Below are 23,935 nucleotides of genomic sequence, written 5' to 3'. Positions count from 1 at the left end.
CAGTGAGAGACTACTTCTCAAGCAATTGAGGACACCAACATCTGACCTACACACACAAGTGCGCCATATGTGCCCACACACAACAAATATGCATACATACACACACTTACAGCATATACGTACACACATGTACACCAGACCCACATACTCAAAAAGATGGCCAATTGAATGAAAAGCTAATAAATATAAAAGGCAAAGCTTACACTCACCTTCTAAGTACAACATGATGGCAATAAAAGCTATGAAGTAACAAATTTTACATGGCCCACAGGTAAATTCTATAGTAGCCATGTGGGAGAGGGGAGGGAGTGCATTGTTTATGACATGGATATGACAATTAGTTCTTAAATATCTTACAACTCTGGGAATAAGTCGAGATGAAACATCAGTGAGTGATTACAAAAGGGCTGGTACATTCATTGTTGCTAAAATGAGATATTTTGCATTTGTTGCGTAAGTGAACTCTGAACACTCCTCTCTGTTCACCTTGTATTTTCACCTTAGTCATATGCTTACTTGTTAAACCAAATGCTCATAGGATCTGGTGTTACATGAACAGTTGAAACTCAATATACCATCTAAGTATAATGCATTAAGTTGACAGCTAAATGATGTCTCTCACATATTTAAATTTCTTTCATGCATATATGTTTTTCATAATTATTAGTAATGGGAAATTAAAATATAAGATTCTTTTAAAGTGGAATTTCCACTTCAGAATAGAAAAAAAAACTGATTTTAACTTTATCAAATAGGAGTGAACTTCTAATATTGTCCAACTATTCTCCATTCAAGTACATTTAGCAAACTAGAAAGCTAAGCACAATGATAAATGCCCTTAAACATAGCCACCCCAGAGGATGATGCTGGCATTGAACCTATTCAAATCCAGCCAGGCCACATGCCAATACCTTGTATCAAAACAAAAACTGAACTGGACATGGTGCACTAGCCTTTAATCCTAGCAACTTGGGAAGCTGAGCTCAAGGTTTGGGCTATGAGCTGTATTTCATTCCAGCCTGGGCAACTTAGAACCTGTAACAAAGTTAACTTTTTTAAAGGCTGGGGATACAGCCCAGGGTACATACAGAGCTTGCCTATTATGTGCGAGGTTCAATTCCAAGTATGGAAAATGAACAAAGAAAACCATACTGTGGTTCACCACCTTCATGATACCCAGAGAAGTCAGGAAGATGGAACCACAGTACCTACCTTGGTTAGGTGAATGACTCCTTTAGAAGTGACTGAACAACCCATGAAGCCAACGTACTGAAGTTCAGGACAATGCTCAGCAAATGCTTTCACTGATTGATCTGTCACCTAGGGAAGAGACATGGAGAAGTGACGCATGGCGATACACAGTGAATTAACAATTCAACACCTATCAATTCCTTCTGGATCACCTGGTTTCAGTGTTGTTTTCCTTTTCACTGAGTCATTTGAACAAGCACACAAACATGCTATAAAAGGTATCTCCTATATATTTTTTAATTCCATCCTTGACATCACTTCCCCTTTTACTTATCATCCCATGTTTTTGTACTTCTTTATAGAAAAACCTCAAAGACATTCTGACATTATCTACTTCCACTTCTTGCCCTCTGTCTTGCTCTCTCCTCTCCTCACATTTTTATGACATTTAATTAACATACTATAAAATTTGTCTTCTCAGTGGGTAAAGTCTTATGCCTTTGTAATGTATTAACAATGTCTGTGTGTATCACCAATTACCTAGTTGTAAAAAGTGTTCACCACCATCAGGAGAAACCCTATGCCTGTTAGCAGTCATCGCCTATGCTATTTAGCCCCCAGCCCCTGAAAACATTTTGGTTCTACAGAATTACCATTTCTGGACATTACATAAACAGAACCATACAATCTGTGGCCCTTTGTGTCTGTGTTCTTCACTAAGCATGATGATTTCAAGGCATATCCAAGATGTAGCATATGTAAGTTGCTTCCTTTTGCTAAATAATATTCCACTGTATGGATATACCATATACTTTGGGGATAAACGGTGTCCTCCTAAAATCTGTATTTTGAAGTCCAAACCTCTAGTACCTCACTCAGAATGTTGGTTTTATTTAGAAACAGGTCTATTGCAATAGAAACAGTTAAAAAGATAAAGTGATATAACAGCAGCATGAGCTTCCAATTCAATAGGACAGGAATCATTCTAAAAAGGGAACACTAGAACACAGACACACAGGGAGAATGCCATATCAAGACTGGAGTTAGGATGCCAAAAATAGAGCATAAGCTCAAAGAGAGCCTGGGGCAGACTGTTTCCTCTACCTTCACAAGCATCAAGGCCTCACCAGCCTCCAAGTCTGAGAGTAGTTTCTGTTGGTTAAGCCACATGGTCTGTGCTATGTTGTTATGGTAGCCCTTGACAACTCACACACCCCCTTCTCCATCTCATGCTAGACAAGTTTTTTGTTTTATTTTGTTTTCTTTTGATTTTCTAAGTAGGGTCTCATTCTAGCCCAGACTGGTCTAGTACTCTCAGGATGACCTCAAACTTGCAGTGATCCTCCTACCTCTGCCTTGGTGTGTGCCACCAATCCCTACTACCCTTATCAAGTTTTGTTTCTATTATTTAGCTGTCACTCCCCTTCAAATTAGTCACATTAGAATCTACTTTCAGCTTTTCAGCAGTATCTGACACAACTAAAGATTATTTTTTTAAATTTTTTGAATATCGTATTTATTTATTTGAGAAAGAGAAAATGACGTAAATAGAGAGAGAATGGGTATGCCAGGGCCTCCAGCCACTGCAAATGAACTTCAGGCAAGTGCACTACCTTGTGCATCTGGCTTAGGTGGGTATTGGGGAATCAAACCCAGGTCCTCCAGCTTCGCAGACAAGCACCTCAACTGCTAAATTATCTCTCCAGCCCCATATTCTTGAAACAATTCGCTCACTTGTTTCTGAGATATCACAGTATCCCAAATTACTACCTTTCTTATGATACCTCCCACTCACATTACTGAATCCAATCTACATCTCTTGTCTTCAGCTGGGTTCACTTTTCCAACTTCAACTTCCATCATTCCTCCATTTCTCTCAGTAACTCCAGCCAAAGTCATTTCAGAGTCTTACTCGTGTGTCACCTTTTTCTCTTTCCATTTGATCCCAATCTCTCCATTTGATCCATTTCTGGATTGAAATGAATTCCGCAGTCAGTCACACGACTGACTTCTTCAATCCTGTCTCGGCCCGTCTTGAGATTCTTGCTGAGCACCACAGCTAAAATAATGTCAAATAACGTCCCTAGTCATTCTCTGCCTCTTACCGTCCTTTTGAGTTTTCTCCTAACACCTATCAACACCTGACTGCACCAAACACTTCCTCACTTGTTATTTTCTTATCTGCATTCCCATATCAGAACAATTCATTCTTCCATTCTTCAGAGTAGCAAACCATCCTACCTTTCTTTAAATGTTTTCAGTTTTAGAACTAAAAGTGCCACTATATACAAAACCTCTGAGTCCAGGCAAATTGGAAAGGTTGTCCCAACTAACCACAATGTTCACTCACCCAGGCCAACTCATAGACAATTTGCATCTAGAACAGTCCTGGCATTTAGGAGGAAGAAACAAAACATTTAAATAAGTGTTTTCATTCTTTCTCTAATTAAATCTTATCATTTTTTTTTTTTTGCTTCTATTCTCATTTATTTACTTTTAGGCCAAAGGTATGTTGCATTATTTTTAATAAGTTTTTTTTAAAAAAATAGTATTACTGGGCTGGAGAGATGGATTAGAGGTTAAGGTACTTGCCTGCAAAGCCTAAGGATGAAGGTTCAATTCTCCAGGTTCCACATAAGCCAGATGCACATGTTAGTGCATGCATCTGGAGTCCATTTACAGTGGCTAGAGGCCCTGGTGTGCCCATTCTCTCTCTCCCTCTTTTTCCCTCTGTCTCTAATAAATAAATAGTGAAATAAAAACTTAAAAAAATTAAAAGAATAGTACTACCTTAGTAGTTTTACTTTCTCTGGCACAGTTGGTGTATAATAAACTCTTCCACAAAGATGGAAGGTAGAACATTTTCATATAAATGGCACTTAAAATTAATGTATGTCATAGTGAATTTTATATGTCAATTTCTCGATACCACAGAGCACTCAGATATTTGGCCAAACATTAACTTTGGTGTATCAGTGAGAATGTCTCTGGGAAACATTAACAATTGAGCTGGTAGAGTAAATAAGGTATACTGCCCCCCCCCCACAGGAATGAGCCTTGTCCATATATTGGAAGGCCTTAAGAGAAAAAGAAAAAAAAAAAAAAAAAACCAAGTCAGAGTAAGAGACAGCTTGTGCTCTCTAGCATACTATCTTCCATCTGAGAAACTGGACACTTCCTGCCCTCAGTGCCAGACTTGCACTGGAACTACCTCATTGGGTCTCTTCAGTCTCTAGTCTGCCAAACACAGATCTTGGAGTTTCTCACACTCTGTAATCATGTGTGTCAATTCCCTAGAATAATATATTGATTGGAAAAAAAAACAACAGATTATCTTCTAATGATTTTGTTTCTCTAGAGAATCATAATATAAGGTGTACTATAACTCCGCAAGGAGTTTACTGAAAACTCAGTGCTAAAGCAACCAAAACAAAGGAGCTGTATTTTCAAGAAGCTCTAGGGTAATTTTGGGGCATTTAAAAGCCTGAAGCACCAGAAGCACAAAGTGGCACGTGCATCTGGAGTTCATTTGCAGTGGCAGGGGGCCCTGGTGTGCCCATACTCACTCACACACACTCCCCCCACACACTCTCTCTCTATCTGCCTCTGTTTCTCTCTCTCAAATTAATAAATAAAAATATGTGAAAGCCCAAGGCCCCAGTGCTATGATAAATTTATACTATTTGATTGGGTATTTAAAATTTTATTTTAGGGCTGGAGAGATGGCTTAGCGGTTAAGAGCTTGCCTGTGAAGCCTAAGGACCCTGGTTCGAGGCTCGGTTCCCCAGGTCCCACGTTAGCCAGATGCACAAGGGGGCGCACGCGTCTGGAGTTCGTTTGCAGAGGCTGGAAGCCCTGGCGCGCCCATTCTCTCTTTCTTCCTCTATCTGTCTTTCTCTCTGTGTCTGTCGCTCTCAAAAAAAAAAAAAAAATTAAAATTTTATTTTAGAGAGAAAGACAAAGAGATAATTGGCACACCAAGACATCAGCCACTACCATGAAACTCCAGGTGCTTGTGCCACTTAGTGGGCATATGCAACCTTGCACTTGCCTCACCTTTGTGTATCTAGCTAACATGTGATCTGGAGAGCAGAGCATGGGTCCTCAGGCCTTGCTGGAAAGCACCCCAACCACCATTAAGCCATCTCTCCAGCTCATTGATAGGGTATTTCTAATGAGCCCTGTTTTAAATGAAGGGCAAAATGAAATTTCTTTTTGCCCCAATCATGTCCAATACATTTCCATTATAACAATTACCTTTTTATAACTGTGTAAGAATTTTCCTCATGATTCCCAAATGTGCGGCTTGCAAAGAACATCTAGACACTTTACCATAGGCTTATGTTCAGCTTCACTCTCCTCAGCTAGAATGAAGCCAACAAGTTCGACACGCTCATTCGTTTTCAGATAGCAATGACTTATGTGGCTTTTGTGTAAGTGTTAGTACGGGTGGTTCTTATTCTGTATCTTCTTCATGCTGAACAGATATTGAAAAATAAGTATGTGGACAGCATTAATTCTAAAACAATCACAAGAACGTTTTCCTAAAGTAATGAAACTAGCAGCATCCACAGTAAGTCTGATAAAAGATTAATTCTCCTTCAAAAGTAAAGTGTGCTTCAGCATATTAAAACTCAGAGTGCCATTGATAAATTAAAAATGGGCACTCAGGTTTCCAAAGACATTATGTTAATACACAATACTGAGGACACTAAAATTGCTGGAAGCTTCGATGAAACACAATCTTTTATCAAAACCAAAACCAAAAAACAAGAGGGAAAAAGGGTAAGAGAAGTTAAGTGCATGGTCAGTGGGTTAAATGCCCTACTTTAATTTCAGTCTTTCCTGCATCTATATTCAAGGTGATGTGGGGAGGAAGAGGAACACATAAGGATTAAGAAGACATGGGATCCTTAAAAGCCCATTGGGACTATCACTTTTTGCTCAATCAGAATAAGACACACAGAGGAGCCTCCAACATCAACAGAGCCTGGAAAAGCAAGGCCAGAGTGAAACCACAGACTGGTAAAAGGACCTGGAAAATGTGGGTGGCAACCAGTTATACCCCCAAGGATAGAAGAAGTTAGAATATGGGGCAGATGGTGCGACATAAACACAAGCACAGCATTCAGGAGGCGGGTACTGCTGAGTCCCAGATTCTCTAGGCTCCGGGGTTTGACAGCCCACATGGGCCTCTCCCTGCTGTGCATGGCCGGACAAGTCACTTCCTTTTGCTCTGCACAGCTCACACTCAGTTAAGGTTTTGGGTGCTCATTCCTAATGATTTAAATGGGGAATAGACATAAAAATCTACATTTACTAAGGTTTACTGTGTGCCAAGCTAAGTTTTCCCTGTGCATCATCTGGAATTCTCGTAATAGCCTACAGAGGTACTATTATCCCCGTTTAGTAGTCAACAAATATAAACCCAAGGAGATTGACTTCCTTAAAAAAAAAATCAAACCAAAACAGAGAGCAAGGTGGGTACTTTTCTTTCTCTTTTTGATTTATTTATTTATTTACTTTATTTTGGTAGGGGTGAGGGAGAGGAGGCTAGGAACCAGACCCAGGACTTCACATAAGCAAATCAAGCATCCTACCACTGAGCTATACTCTCAGTCCTACTGAAGGACGTTTTTAAAACTCTAATCTTTTAGATTATTTTGAGACCCCGATTCTTTTTAAATATGAATTAAGATGTGATTCTTTTCCTGGTATTGACCTCACTCAACAATAATAGCAAATTCAAGGCATTCTCTTCCTCCCTCCCCAAGTCCCACTTCACCCAAGTAGTAGCAGGGATCAAGCCATGATGAGCCTATGTTCGAGAGCTTTTTCAGAGATGTGCTACACGCTTTTCAACTCCTGCAGAGAAAACAGATGTTGCAGACTCTAGTATTCTTTCATATTGTAGGTACCACCCCATCCTCTACCTCAAAAGAAGGATGCAGAGTAGAGAGTTGGAGGAATCTAATCCAGAGGTATCAAGAGGCTAGATAAATGGCTGCAAATGATAAAATCCAAAAAGCAGTAACTGGACTCCAAGTAAGGCATTTCTATATAGAAAGGCTTAAAATTAAAGATAGAAAAAAATAGGCTAAGAGAAGGTTTTATATAAATTTCAAGATTCTAAATAAAAAAATACAACTTGCTTGTATTTTAAGACTTGAAGTTTTCTTAGACTCTGGGAGAGGAGAGCTATCTTTGTCAGAATAAGAGTGATTCAATGAGTAAAGTATTATTATCTGTACTGAAAGATTAACCTTTGAAAAGAACTGCATATCCGGAAAAGAAAAGAACTTCCAGTATTAACTCTAAAAGCATAGAGCAACTTGTGGTGGACTAGAGAGATGATTCAGTAGTTAAAGGCACCTACTTCCAAGGCCTGCCAGTCCCGGTTCAATTCCCCAGGTCCCAAGTAAAGCCAGTCACACAAAGTGGCACATGTATCTGGAGTTCATTTGCAATGTCAATAGGCCCTGGTGTGCTCTCACTCTCTAGCGTGCTTCTCTCTCATTCTCTCTCTCTCTCTTAAAGTAAATAAAAATGTTTTATAAAAATAAACGAAAGGTCAGTCTGAGCTAGAGTGAGACCCTACCTCGGAAAAACAAACACACAAAACAAAAAAAAAATGTAAAACAATTTTGGACATTTTTACATTGCTTGAATTATACAGGTTTCTGCATAATAATAGATGAGTATTCCAAACAATGTAACAGCATTTCTTAACCTTGATAAAAAAAATTGCAATGAAAAGAAAACTCAGGAGACTTCACCATGGGCCCACAAATTCAGTCTAAAAGTACATACATGCCTTTTAGTTTTTATGATGATAGTGATGATGGAATCAACTGGGAAACAGTATCAAGAATGAATATAACAAATAGCAAACTGGACAAATACTAAATCTGAAAATGATCTTGAGTGTATGCTGGGATTATCTCTGCTATCTGCAATGCATCCAGCAAGACAGACCATCACTCTGTGGCATCTTCAATTCTCTATGCATCAAACTCCCCTCTACAACTCTTGATCCACAGATCTACTCTTGGCACGTCAAGCCAGTGATCTTCTAACAAAGCATAAAGAGCATCACATCAGTACAGGATTCAGAGTCTTCCAAGGACACCAACACCCCTTAGAATAAATTCCTTCTATACCTTACAAGGCCATGCATACTCCTTCTCTCACCTCATTTCATATTGCTAACCCCCCTCATGCCATTCACTGTCTCAGTGCAAGATCTCCAACCAAACAGGACTTTAGAGAGTAAAATATGAAAAGGTGAAGGAGGTACTGTTTTTATACATGCCAATGACTTGTTGGCTCCATACTTAAAATTGAATTTTTGATACTAAGAAAAAAATGCATTACTGACTTTATTATTTCCAAATGGCACAAAGAAACAGTGGTAAAATTAGATACATATCTTCATAAAGGTAAGGATAGAATTTTCCAAAAACAAGCAATAGTAGTACCTTGGTTTCTCACTGACATACTTGGAATGAAGTGAAGAGGAAGAGGAAGGGTTAACAGGGTGAATACCTCATCTCTTTCAGGGCTTTAAGATCTTCGTGTCCTTCCTTCTGCTCCCCAGGAGAAAAACAGGAACCAGAAACATAGTGAAACTACTTTCTGGGGCAACGTTCCAGACTACTCTGGCTCAACTAATAACTTTTAACTTTCAATTATATTATTGATTGATTCATTTGTTTATTCAGTTATGTATAAGCAGAGACAGACAGAATGAGAATGGGTGTGTCACGATCTCTAGCCACTGCAAACAAACTCCAGATGCAAGTGTCACTTTATTTGGTGTGTGGATATCAAACAAGGGTTGTTAGGCTTTGCAGGCAAGTGCCTTAAACACCAATAAGCCATCTCTCCAGCCCCTCAATTTTTTTTAACCATCATTTGCAGCCCAGGGGGTTAGTTGACCTTTAGTTTGCCTTTGTCCTCTACTTCCAAAATGAACTGAGCATAAAACAATCTTCTTAGTACTAGATTCTGCACTTAGCTTAGACAATTCCATGAGTCCTAATTACACAACTCCCAGAGTAGGTTTCCAAGCAGGAACCAGCAGAAACATTTTAGCTGTCTGAGCATCTACTTTGTAGAAGGTGGGATGGAAAAGGAGCAATGGTGAGCATTTGAGTAGGTTACTGTCCGGGAAAAAGAAAGAGAACTTACCCCAATGCCAAACAGCTAAAACCATCCTACATCAGCAACATCTTAAAATATAAAAGGCAAACTCACAATGTGTTTAAAGACAAGGTTATTTCCCTCAGGGCAGCCTAATTTTTTTTACATCCCTTTAAAAGATCAACAAATATCTGAGTACTGCCATATGTATACCTCATAGTAAGTCCTAAGGCTACATAAGGATGAAGTACAGCCCTCACATTGAAGAACAGAAGTATGTATAAGGATGTGAACATGAACAAACCAAGCTCCCAAAACTATCACGGAAATCCCTGAAGCAACTATCAGACAGATCCTTTAGAGTATTATCAGAGAGATCCCAGAGACTGTTATCAAGAGAGATACCTTAGACTTCCGGTTAAGATGGCGGCATAGGTACCACGCCAAAGCAGCCTAGGGGGGAAAAAAGACCAAAAAAACTCAGCAAAACACACACTTTTACTAAAAAGTGAGGCGTATAGGAAATTGAAGCGGCAGCAGAGTAGAAGAGTTCCAGAGCATCCAGAGCCTGCACAGGCGGGAAAAGCGGCTCCAGCAGGTCGGCCAACCGCCACGGCCGCGGCGCACCAGAAAACCGCCAGACTCGGCTCCAGCCGCAGGAAAAGCCAGGTGCAGGAGCTTTCCCTCACACCGCACACTCCGCAACTCGGGAAACGTGAGGGGAGAGCGGCAGCGAGCAACAGAGGAGCAGACCGCGAGGTAGAAGAACGCTTGGAGCAGCGAGATAACCAGAGCAGCTGTGGCCCCCTCCACTCCCCCAACACCTGAGCCCACCTCCAGCGAACAGAGCAGCAGCCCGGGACCTGGCCATGCCAACAGCGGGACCCAAGCAGGAGCAGAGTTCGGCAGCAACATCAGCGGCTCCAGCACCGGTAACAGCGGCCCCAGCAGCAGCAGACCCAGGAGTGGCAGCAGCAGCAGACTCGGCAGCAGCAGCTTCAGGGGGAGCAGCGGCAGTGGACACAGCAGCAGCAGAGGCAGCAGCAGCCGTGGGTCCAGCAGCAACACCTTCAGCAGCAGTGGCTACAGTCCCAGCAGGGGCAGCTTGAGCAGCAGCAGTTCCAGCAGCAGGGGTGCTGATCTGCAGAGCCACACTTGCCAGGCTCAGTTTGCCCCACAGGAAAAGCAAGTGCCCAGCTCCAGAAAGCAGAACAGCAGCCCAGCGGCCCAGGCAGCAACTTGACTGAGACCAAAATCATCCAAGGTAACTGGGATTGCACCAGGGAAGGGTCTCACTTGGTCGCAAGCTGACTTGGATCCCTCAACAGACCAGAAATCTTAACGTCTTTGTTGATAGAGGATCTGGTCGTTACAATGACTACTCTTGCAGACATACTTGGGATTGTTTTTTGATTGAATGTGTACAGTGTTTAGTTAAATTTTAGAATCTACCTGTATTTTATTCCCCTCATCCTGCTTGAATACTCCTATAGCAGGGAAACGCAACCCCTAAGAACATCTTTGTAGATACTCTGAGAGTCTTAAGAGCCACCACACCTAACACCTTAAGGTCCTACCCTGAAAATATATTACATCAAATCAATTGATACAGCTAAGAATACACAGCTAGCTAGAAAATCCAAGCATTAACTTAATCCAAGATGCAAAAATATATACATTATAACACAAGAAACACTAAAAAGCAAGACGATATAAACCCACCTAAAAGTATTAATGCATCAGAAATGTCCTACAGTGAGAAAGAGTTAGAGGAAATGCCTGAGAAAGAGTTCAAAAGAATGATTGTAAATATGTTCAAAGAAGTCAGAGAACAAATCAAAGGAGTCAAAGAGGAACTTAAAGAGGAAATCAAAGGAATCAAAGAAGATGCAGGACACTAATTTCATGAAATAAAGAAGGCAATACCAGACATAAATAAGGAAATAGAAATAATAAAGAAAAACCAGTCAGAATTACTAGCAATGAAGAACACAGTTAATGAAATAAAAAACTCTGTAGAAAATCTCACCAGTAGGATGGATGAGGGAGAGGACAGAATATCTAAGCTAGAAGACCAGGCAGCAGACCTAATGCAGTCCAACAAAGAGAAAGACAAACTTATAGAAAAGTATGAGTGTGAATTTCAAGATATTCGAGACACTATGAAAAGATCCAATATAAGAATTCAGGGCATAGTAGAAGAAGAAGAACTCCACTCCAGAGGCATAGTAGGCATCTTCAACAAAATCATAGAAGAAAATTTCCCCCAAATTGGGAAAGAGGTGCCAATGCAGATACAAGAAGCCTTTAGAACCCCAGCCAGACAAAACCCAGAAAGAACCTCTCCTCGCCGTATTATAATCAAACTTCCAAACATACACACCAAAGAAAAAATATTGAAAGCAGTTAGAGAGAAAAATCAAGTTACCTACAAAAGCAAGCCCATCAGGATTACAGCAGATTATTCAACACAAACTTTTAAAGCCAGAAGGGCTTGGAGTGATATATTCCAAGTTCTGAAAGATAACAACTGTCAACCAAGGCTACTTTATCCTGCAAAGTTATCTATTCAAATAGACGGAGAAATAAGGACATTCCATGACAAAAGCAGGTTAAAGGAGTATTTGAAGACAAAACCAGCTCTACAGAAAATACTTGATAGAATCCGCCATGCTGAACAAAAGGAAAAGCACACATATAAGGAACCTAGAAAAAACAAGCAATACTCAAATACCAGTTAACAGAAGAGAGCGCAGGTAGAACCAGAAACACACACACACACACACACACACACACACAAAAATGACAAACAAAAATACACACCTGTCAATAATATCTCTTAATATCAACGGCCTCAATGCCCCAACGAAAAGACATAGATTTGCAGACTGGGTTAAAAAGCAGGATCCTACAATTTGTTGTCTCCAAGAAACTCACCTTTCTACAAAGGATAGACATTATCTTAGGGTGAAAGGTTGGAAGATGCTGTTTCAAGTAAATGGGCCTAGAAAACAAGCAGGGGTTGCTATCCTTATATCAGACAGCATAGACTTTAGTCCGACGTTAGTCAAGAAAGATAAGGAAGGTCACTTTATATTGATTAAGGGCACACTCCAACAGGAGGACATTACAATCCTAAACATATATGCACCTAACATGGGGGCTCCCAAATTCGTCAAACAAACACTATTAGAACTAAGGTCACTGATAACACCAAACACAGTGGTGGTGGGTGACTTTAACACCCCACTCTCATCAATTGACAGGTCATCCCAGGAAAGAATAAACAGAGAGGCATCTGGACTAAAGGAGGTCATAGAAGGAATGGACTTAACAAATATATACAGGACATTTCATCCAAAGGCTGCAGAATATACATTCTTTTCAGCAGCACATGGAACATTCTCTAAAATAGACCATATATTAGGACACAAAGCAAATCTTAACAAATTCAGGAAAATTGAAATAATTCCTTGCATTCTATCTGACCGCAATGGAATTAAACTACAAGTCAGTAGCAAGAAAGGCTATAGAGCATACACAAAATCATGGAAACTAAACAATACACTACTAAATGATGAATGGGTCAATGAAGAAATCAAAAAGGAAATCAAAAAATTTATACAGTCAAATGATAATGAGAACACAACATACCAAAATCTCTGGGACACAATGAAGGCAGTTCTAAGAGGTAAATTTATAGCCTTGAGTGCCTACATTAAGAAATTAGAAAGGTCGCAAGTAAATGACCTAATGCTTCGCCTTAAAGCCTTGGAAAAAGAAGAACAAGGCAAACCAAAAATCAGTAGACGGGAAGAAACAATAAAGATTAGGGCAGAAATTAATGAAATAGAAACAAAAAGAACAATCCAAAGAATTAATGAAACAAAGAGTTGGTTCTTTGAAAGGATAAACAAGATTGATAAACCCTTAGCAAATCTGACCAAAAGAAAGAGAGAAGAGACACAAATTAATAAAATCAGAGATGAACAAGGTAACATCACAACAGATTCCAGAGAAATTCAAAAAATCATAGGGACATACTATAATAGCATATACTCCACAAAGTATGAAAATCTGAAAGAAATGGATGATTTCCTTGATCTATATGACCTACCTAAATTAAATCAAAATGAGATTAATCAGTTAAATAGACTTATAACAAACATGGAGATCCGAACAGTTATCAATAATCTCCCAACTAAAAAAAGCCCAGGCCCGGACGGATTCACTGCTGAATTTTACCAGACTTTTAAGGAAGAGCTAACACCATTGCTTCTTAAGCTTTTCCAGGAAATAGAAAAAGAAGGAATTCTACCAAACTCCTTCTATGAGGCCAGCATCACCCTGATACCAAAACCAGGCAAAGATAGAACAAAAAAAGAAATTTACAGACCAATCTCCCTCATGAACATAGATGCAAAAATTCTCAACAAAATATTGGCAAACAGAATACAAGAATATATCAAAAAGATCATTCACCCTGACCAAGTAGGTTTTATCCCAGAGATGCAGGGATGGTTCAACATACGCAAATCTATAAATGTAATACATTACATAAACGGGTTGAAGGACAAAAATCACATGATCATCTCATTAGACGCAGAGAAAGCTTTTGACAAAATCCAACATCCCTTCATGATAAAAGTCCTACAGAGACTGGGAATAGAAGGAACATATCTCAATACAATAAAGGCTATTTATGACAAGCCTACAACCAACATATTACTAAATGGGGAAAAATTGGAAGCTTTTCCACTAAAATCAGGAACAAGACAGGGGTGTCCACTGTCCCCACTTCTATTTAATATAGTTTTGGAAGTCTTAGCCATAGCAATAAGGCAAGAAACACACATAAAAGGGATACAAATTGGAAAGGAAGAAATCAAGTTATCATTATTTGCAGATGACATGATTCTATCCATAAAGGACCCTAAAGACTCTACTAGCAAGCTGTTAGAGCTGATCAAAACCTACAGCAATGTAGCAGGATACAAAATAAATACACAGAAATCAATAGCCTTCATATATGCTAACAACAAACACACAGAGGATGAAATCAGAAAATCACTCCCATTCACAATTGCATCCACAAAAAATAAAGTACCTTGGAATAAACCTAACCAAGGAAGTAAAGAATCTATACAATGAGATCTTTAAAACACTCAAGTGAGAAACTGTAGAAGACACTAGAAAGTGGAGAAACATCCCTTGTTACTGGATTGGAAGAATCAATATCGTGAAAATGGCAATCTTACCTAAAGCAATCTACACATTTAATGCAATCCCTATCAAAATTCCAAAGGCTTTCTTCATGGAAATAGAAAAAACAATCCAAAAATTCATTTGGAATCACAAAAAACCTCGAATATCTAAAATAATACTGAGCAACAAAAATGAGGCTGGTGGTATCACCATACCTGATTTTAACCTATACTACAGAGCCATAGTAACAAAAACAGCATGGTACTGGCACAAAAACAGACATGTAGATCAGTGGAACAGAATAGAGGACCCAGATGTAAGCCCAAGTAGCTATAGCCACCTGATATTCGATGAAAATGCCAAAAATACTCATTGGAGAAGGGACAGCCTCTTCAGCAAATGGTGTTTTGAAAACTGGATATATATCTGCAGAAGGATGAAAATAGATTCTTCTCTCTCGCCATGCACAAGAACTAAGTCCATTTGGATTAAAGACCTTAACATCAGACCGGAAACCCTGAAACTGCTAGAGGAAAAAGTAGGGGAAACCCTTCAACATATTGGTCTTGGCAAAGACTTTCTGAATACAACCCCAATTGCTCAGGCAATAAAACCACAGATTAACCACTGGGACCTAATGAAATTACAAAGATTGTGCACCGCAAAGGACACAGTGAAAAAAGCAAAGAGGCAACCTACAGAATGGGAAAAAATCTTCGCCAGCTATATATCTGATAAAGGATTAATATCTAGGATATACAAAGAACTCAAAAAGTTAAATAATAAGGAATCAAACAAGCCAATCAAAAAATGGGCTATGGAGCTAAATAGAGAGTTCTCAAAGGAAGAAATACGAATGGCATATAAGCATCTAAAAAAATGTTCTACGTCACTAGTCATCAGGGAAATGCAGATTAAAACTACATTGAGATTCCATCTCACTCCTGTCAGATTGGCCACCATCATGAAAACAAATGATCATAAATGTTGGTGGGGATGTGGAAAAAAAGGAACCCTTCTGCACTGCTGGTGGGAATGCAATCTGGTCCAGCCATTGTGGAAAATAGTGTGGAGGTTCCTAAAACAGCTAGAGATTGATCTACCATATGACCCAGCTATAGCACTCCTAGGCATATATCCAAAAGACTCATCTCATTTCCTTAGAAGTACGTGCTCAACCATGTTTATTGCTGCTCAATTCATAATAGCTGGGAAATGGAACCAGCCTAGATGTCCATCAACAGATGAGTGGATAATGAAGATGTGGCACATTTATACAATGGAGTTCTACTCAGCGGTAAAGAAAAATGAAGTTATGAAATTTGCAGAAAAATGGATGGACCTGGAAAGTATTATACTAAGTGAGGTAACCCAGACCCAGAAAGCCAAGCGCCACATGTTCTCTCTCATATGTGGATCCTAGCTACAGATGACTGGGCTTCTGCGTGAGAATGAAAATACTTAGTAGCAGAGGCCAGTAAGTTAAAATAGAGACATAAAGGGTAGAGAAAGGAAGGGGGGAGGATATTTAATAGGCTGATATTGTATATATGTAATTACAATGATTGTAATGGGGAGGTAATATGATGGAGAATGGAATTTCAAATGGGAAAGTGTGGGGGTGGGGAGGGAGGGAATTACCATGGGATATCTTTTATAATCATGGAAAATGTTAATAAAAATTTAAAAAAAATAAATAAATAAATGAAAAAAAAGAGAGAGATACCTTAGACTATTATCAGTGAGATCCCTGGGATTATTACAGTTTGTACATCATATCCCAGGACAGTTCAATTCAGCTTCCAAAGAGCTTCTTACTGTATCTCAAACCAAGTTAGAAGAGGTAACTAGATTATGGAGAACAGAAATCCTGACAGAATGAGTGTGACCTGACAGTGACCTGATACTGAAGAATTCTCTTATTAGTGATATGAGAGGTGTACAGGTTTAATATGCTCTATCGTCCCCTTGAGTGCTAACATTATGTCAGGACATGACTTGATGGAGATTTTACTAAAGGCTCTGATGAAGTCATGATAACCAGAAAATTATACTTCAAGGTAAACACAGGACTGGATGAAGAAATATTTGGGCCATGGGGAGGAGGCTGGCCAGAAAGTTGTGTTCATAGCAAGGGTCATGTTCTCGGAGCACAATATGATAACTATACCATGAACCAGGTTTGTTACAGGGCTAGCCACATGCTAGGCTGGTAAGCACTCATTCCCAACAACGAACAAAAAGCACCTGAAGGACTGTGATAAAATGAATCCCAAGTGGAAGAAATGTGTCTTGCTAGGCAATAAATTACACTTATAAGAACTTAAAAGCAGAGCACAATAAAATGTTTCTGTTTGTATACTTAACTGCTAAAAATCCATTTAAAATTCTCTTTTTCTTTCCTTTTCTTTGTATGCATTATACCTTTCGCAGCATATATACCCTTACTATTAGTGCACTTGAAGATTTATCTGATCCTGCTGTCTTCTCTTGCCTGTGAGCTCTACATTAAATTTGGGTGTGTATGTGTGTGTGGGTGTGTACATGCGTGTGTGTGTGTGAGAGAGAGAGCGAAGGAAAGAAACACACAGAGATGGAAGTAAAAAGGGGATCCCAAGAGGTGAGTGGGGAGGAAAGATAAAAGTCATAGAATGCATATGACATGAAAGCAGAAGGCAGACTATTTGTGGGGAGGCAAGAACAACATGGGGGTCATGTGGTAAGTAAAATCAAAATGGCATATATGTGAACATGCAGTAAAACCCATTACTCTGTATTCACACAGAAGCAGTTTAACTTTAGCCCATGGTTAGATATCAGTATTTACTGAGCACAGCTTATTTGCCAATTAACGTCCTATGTACAGTGATGAAGGCATACAAACTGAACTCCTGAAGCTTATGACCTATTGAGAGGAGTGCAAGCTAAGCAGACATTTACTTCAAGTGTGATCGTACACTAACATAATCATTTCAGATGTCAAAGAATTAGTACTTTTTTCACAGGTGATAATTATGTATTTGAAGTAGAAAAAGTAAAAAGCATGGCTCAGATTATAATCCAAGACTCCCCTTAAATATTTTAGGTCCTATTTGCACAAAAATAACATTTCAAAGAGAGCACTACAATAAAGGTCACTTTTATGTATCATGAGAAAACAATGATTGTTTCACTTACATTTACTAATACAACTTTAAATTGACACTATACACATATTTCCTTAAGCAAATCAAAATCACAAAATGCTAAAATTTACCTTTACAGGTTTTATTATGAAAAATTAAAGATATACAAAGTAGACAAAATTATAAAATGAACCTCCATTTACCAATCTTTTAAAAAATATTTTTTTTTATTTATTTGCAAGCAGAGACAGAAAAAAAATGGGCACATCAGGGACTCTCGTCACTGCAAAGAAACTCCAGATGCATGTACCACTTTGTGCATCTGGCTTTAAGTAGGTACTGGGGAAGCAAGCCCAGGACCTTAGGCCTTGCAGGTGAGTGCTTAACCACTCAAGTCATATCTCTAGCTGCATTTACTAATCTTTTTGTTTCAACAGTTATTAATTCACCTGCCATGATGTTTCCAAAACATATTTATCTGTCAATATTTCCATAGATGTCCCTAAAAATAATGCTCCTCCAAATTTATTTAGCAGAACTGTCAATGTGAGACAATATGAACTATGTATAGTTATATATATATATATACATATATATATATATATGTATATGTATATATATGACAGAGAACAGAGAAAGAGAATTGGCATGCCAGAGCCTCCAGCCACTGCAATCGAACTCCAGATGCGTGTATCAACTTGTACGTATGCATGTCCTTGTGCAAGCTTCACCTTGCGCATATGGCTTATGCGGGATTTGGGGAGTCAAACCTGGATCCCTAGGCTTCACAGGCAAGGGCTTTAACTGCTAAGCCACCTCTCCAGCCCCTATGTATAGTTTTAATGGAAATAATCTTAACACAGCAATTTAAAGGTCTCATTAAAAATTTACCAGGATTTCACAAAAAAAAATGACCTTTTGTCAACAAGGGCATTGAAATTTGTAACTAACCATTTTCTAAAAGGTTTAAATTCCATTAATGTCCAATGAAAATTTGATAATTTGATTGTTTATTTGACCTTCCTTTATTTTTGTTCATTCTATTTTGTGTAATTGTTGGTCTCTGTATGGAAAAGTCAGACTGGCAAAGTTTTAAAAGGTTTGTAAGCTCTGCATTAACATCTTGTGTAAGTAAAAGACATTGGTTGACCAATGGCACAGATATCTGTCCCTGTTTTAAAAAATCTTTAAATTTAGTATGGCTGAACCATTTCCCCCGATGGACTAGGTTTCTTGGGCTGAACTGTTTTAATTTACAAAAATTCAGTGATTGCACAACTGAAATGAGACAAGAGAATCACTCTGTTCTGGCTCTTCTCATACTTTAATTTATAAATGACTGTTCAAAAAGTAGCCTACAAACATAATCACTGTTGGGTGTGTATTGCAGTAGTATTTAAAAAGTGTTCTCTAACAGACACATATATCTGTATATTCTCATAAGATACACAGGCAGGTACAAGTTCCATTGTGCCTTAAGAAACAAAGCTGGCTTAGCAATTAAGGCACTATCCTGTGAAGCCAAACGATTCAGGTGTGATTCTTCAGGACACACATAAACCAGATGTACAAGGTGGTGCATGCGTCTGTAGTTTATATGCAGTGGCTAAAAGTCCTGGCATGCCCATTCTCACTCTCCATCTACCCCACCCCCTCTCTATTGCAAATAAATAGAATATTATTTTTTTTTAAATAAGAAACAGAAAAGGTAAAATAACCAGCCCATAGTTACATGTAGCAATAGTTGTTTGCAAACATATATAATTCTTGGGAAAAGGAAACTGTTTTAATTTTCTAAAAGTGAAGGATCCTTTTTCCAGTCTATCAAACTTTATTTCATTTTTAAATAAAACTTTTAAGGCAATAGATATGATTATTGTGAGAATTAATTTAACAACTATAAAAGAGAAATTCATGTGTATGATTAGATGTTAAATAAAACCCACCATGCAGATCACCCAAAATCTGATTGTGTGCATATATAGTATGTTATGTAAGAAAATTAAAAAAATAGAAACAGGAGATACAACTTAAATTCTGAATCATCCAAGGTTTCATCATACAGACTGAAAAGAACTTCAGTCCCAGACAGTTAATACATCAGGAATAGTGAATGTCTCTGAGCAGCAGCAAGGCATTTCAAAAGGAATGCAGACATTAGTAAGGTGAGAGGAAGCCAGACAAGATAGCAGTGACTTGTAGACTTCCAAACTGCCTTTCCTTGTCAGCGTAACTACATTTCCTGCTCTCTTTCCCTGACCTCTGCCTGGATACCCTTCTCCTTTCTGTACTTTTTAATCCTCTCCCTCTTCCTGCGTCTGTCTTTTTCTTCAATTCTTTTTGTTTTTCATGTTCATCCAAACTCTCTTGTCTATTGCCATATTCTTTCTTAACTGACTGATCGTGAAATGGAAGTATTTTGAACAACATTATATTAGTTTAAAATTAGTACTATTAAACTTTTATCTAAAAAATATTCAAGTGCTGGTGAGATGACTTAGTTAAGACACTTGCCTGCAAAGCCAAAGGACCCAGGTTCCATTCCCCAGAACACGTACACCAGATGTAAAAAGTGACACATGCATCTAGAGTTCACTTATACTGGCTGAAGGCCCTGGCATGCCCAACTCCCTCTCTCTCTCATAAATAAATAAGCTTAAAGTAATTTTTTTAAATTCAAGATTACATGACTTTTAATAAAGTCACTGCAATTAGACTGCCTGATTCATGGTCTAGCTCCACCTCTTATTAATTATGGCACTTTATGGAAGTTATTTAGAATCTTAAAAATATAAAAATGAGATACTCCTAAGAGAGTCATTCTGAGTATGCCATGAGAATACTCATGTACTGGAGACACACTACACAAAGTATTCAATGAAGGTTAACCACCACTCAGTGTACTTCCCCTCTCAACATCCTTGGAGATGACATGTTAAACAATTTTGTACTAAGTTACCTTATTTCTATAAGTATGCTTAAAATAATACAATTCAGCAACTAATGAAAATGTGATATATCAAACCTATTCTCTCCCAATGCAATATAAATAGAAATGACAAGCATACATAAATATTCTGTACTCAGGCTGATTTAATATGAGGCAGTTTTACAGTCAGGTTCACATTGCTGGCAGAAATCACCAGACCAAGAGCAGCTTGTTGGAAAAATAGGTTTATTTTGGCTTATACACTCAAGAGGAAGCTCCACAATAGCAGGGAAAATGATGACATGAGCAGAGGGTAAACATCACCCCCTCACCAACATCAAGTGGACAACAGCAATAGGAAAGTGTGCTACACACTGGCATAGGGGAATTGGCTATAATACCCATAAGCCCACCCCCAACAATACACTGCCTCCAGGAGGCATTAATTCCCAAATCATCATCAGCGGAGAACCTAGCTTCAGAACACGTAAGTTTATCAGGGACACCTGAATCAAACCACCATAGGCGGGAAGAGTATAAGTTAAGGGAAACTTCAAGGAAGTAAATTATCAGTAATAAAATTAATTGTGAATAACAGGTATCTTTGCAAAACATGTAAAATTATAGATAATAAAAGAAATAATCCAAAAACAGCTCTTTTTTAAAAATATACTGATTACATATTCAGTGTTTTCCTATGACAAGTGCTTTTACATAGTACTTCTGGCATAGCATTCTAATGTTTATAAAATCTCTGAAAGCCTAACATAGTAAATAAGCCCCAAAATTAAGTTGTATAACACTCTTAAATATAAGATCTTGGATCATAAAAGAATAGCAAAGTTTCTTATTTGGGGAGGAAATATGCAAGGCAGGAGTACACTAAAGTATTTAATTCACATATATAAGAACATATGATATAAATTTATAATATTTTATATTATAACAAAGACCATATCCATCCCAGGCAAGCTGATGCAAAACGAGCAAAAAGAAAATACACAGAAGGAAGTGCGCAACCTTCAAAAGAGTTGTCTGGGTTTGTGGAAATATTGCAGATTAGACTTTAATATTTTAGCAGGTAAAAAAGGCTGCTGGGGATGAATAAAATCTAACAAAGGTATAAAGCCCTAATAATCTATGTTTTAATCATAAATGAAAGGCAATAATCACTTGTAAAAAATAATACAAACAACCTGATCTATGAATATAGAACATTTCTTACATATTCATATTAACATTCTTTAAACAAGAAAACCTATCATCAAAAACAAAATTTAAAATTAGGTTATACATTTTTCATCATGTCAGACAAATATATTCACAGCTCACTAAATGTTCTTTCTTACATTTTAAACAGCTTATAAAATCCCACCTAGTTTAACTAAGGTTTGCAGGATAATTCAAAGAGAGAAGGCAACGCTGCCCTTTGGCCTGGATCAGTAAACTCAGCATACATGCTCACAATTCACAAAGGAAGTCATGCTAACCAAAAACAAAAAAAAAGAGGGGGGGAGTAATGAAAGTATTTAGTCCATTCTGACACAGAAAAAGTGGTTGTAATGTATCTTTCTTTTAAATCAGCTCAGAATGAAAATAGTTCATGACAAGACTTATTCATGCCTCAAGGTTGAGGGGCAAAGAAGGTTTATAGGCATATTTAGAACACTGGACCCAATCTGAGTAACACCTACCATTAGCACAGAAAACAACAGCAGGTTAGTGGTCAATAAACACTCAGTGACTGCAGGAGAGTCTGGTGTCAGTCATTCCAGGGGCATGTAAAGGAAAACAATGCAAACAGGCCAAACTGACAGATGTTGTCTAGAAGATCTATCCTTCACTTTGAGTGCCCACCTGCAAATACAATGCTAGATGACAATTTTTTTGTATTTAATTATGCTACAGCATAAAAATCTTAAGGAATTTGGGGCTGAAGGGAGGCTAAATGGTTAAGACACTTGCCTGTAAAACCTAACAACCTTAGTTCAATACCCCAGTCCCCACGTTAAGCCAGATATATAAAAGTAGGGAATACATCTGGAGTTCATTTGCAGCAGCTAGAAGTCCATTTTGTCTTTCTTTGCTTGTCTTTCTTTTCTTGGTCTCTCTGCTTGCAAATAAATAAACCCAGGAAGAAGACTTTAGGGGACTTTGGTGAAGCAGGCTAAGAATAAATTAGCACTGTTCAAAGTAATCAAACGTTTTAAACCATTCAAATGTGTTACAACAGGTCAATGGTTGAGTAGTGTTATATACATAACTATAAAATATGTTTACTAGAAATTATTTAATGAAGTAAAAATTACAATGTAACTAAAAAGCAGAATTTAAAATTACTAGAGGGTTTAAAAGTGATTCCACTGATAGGTATATACTCAAAGGGGAAAACATGAGGTAAATGTTATTAAGTATGATTTCAATTTTCATTATGCTTCTATTTTCCAAAGTTCTCCATTAATATTTATTTGTACTGGGGACTGAAACCAAGCATTGAGCATAACAGACAAACGTGCTCTATCACTGAGCCACATCCTCAAACTTTACATTTTGAGACAAGGTGTCATTCTTGTTTAGGCTGGCCTTGAATTCCATCTAGCCCAGGCAAGCATCAAACTTGTGATTCTTCTGCCTCAGCATCTGGATTAGCTATGATTATAAGCTTGCCCTACCAGGTATGGCCTTTACATGCTATTGTCACAGAACTACTAAAAACAGGGGAAAATGCATGGCAGGAAACTCTTTCAACTTTAGTTTTTATTCTCTTGTTTTGCCCTAGTTTTTAGGCAAATCTATAAAATAATATACAAATATTTCTATAAGTTGAAAAGAGATTATACAATATTTCAGCATCTAAAAAGTAAATGTACATCAGTACCATATTACTACTGCCTGGATTCTCCCAAAGAAACTTCTATAAACCACACACTTAGAAAAAGATTATTACTAAACAGTAAATGCCATATCTAAGTATACTTTGTTCCCTTATGTTTGTTATTGGTGGTGTTTTCTCCTTTTGTGGTATATGGGGGGGGGGCTCGTGTGTACATTAAGGACTCTACCACTGAGCTAAATCACCAGCCCCTAAGTATAATTGTTTAGGCTAAAACAACAGTAATTTTTTTTAAAACTCTGTTTATATTTTCACATACATGTAAAAATGCATTCAAAAAAGGAAACAGGAAGAATGCCATACAGTCAATTTTCTAGTTTAGAATAAAAATACAATCAGAAATGTAAAAGAATAAGTTACTTTCCTGACATATATCTGGGATGCAAAACCAGTCATACAGTTAGGATCTATTAAAAGGCTCTTTCTGTGTACATGAAAATGAGATGTTTA

The 23,935-nt window shown here is 38.0% G+C and overlaps 1 protein-coding gene across 1 annotated transcript in view; it reads right to left on the bottom strand.

Moving 5' to 3' along the window:
• Nucleotides 1-23,935, bottom strand: part of Fbxl17 (F-box and leucine rich repeat protein 17) — a 485,368-nt gene that overhangs the window by 350,975 nt on the left and 110,458 nt on the right. The window contains exon 5 of the mRNA XM_045132854.1: nucleotides 1,213-1,320. Within this exon, the coding sequence (XP_044988789.1) occupies nucleotides 1,213-1,320 (108 nt within the window). The remainder of the gene's footprint in view (nucleotides 1-1,212; nucleotides 1,321-23,935) is intronic.

Source organism: Jaculus jaculus, chromosome 13 (genome assembly GCF_020740685.1).
Source record: "Jaculus jaculus isolate mJacJac1 chromosome 13, mJacJac1.mat.Y.cur, whole genome shotgun sequence".
NCBI classification, from domain to species: domain Eukaryota; kingdom Metazoa; phylum Chordata; class Mammalia; order Rodentia; family Dipodidae; genus Jaculus; species Jaculus jaculus.
The sequence above is the reverse complement of the archived record's forward strand: the minus strand, read 5'-3'. Positions and strand labels throughout refer to the sequence as shown.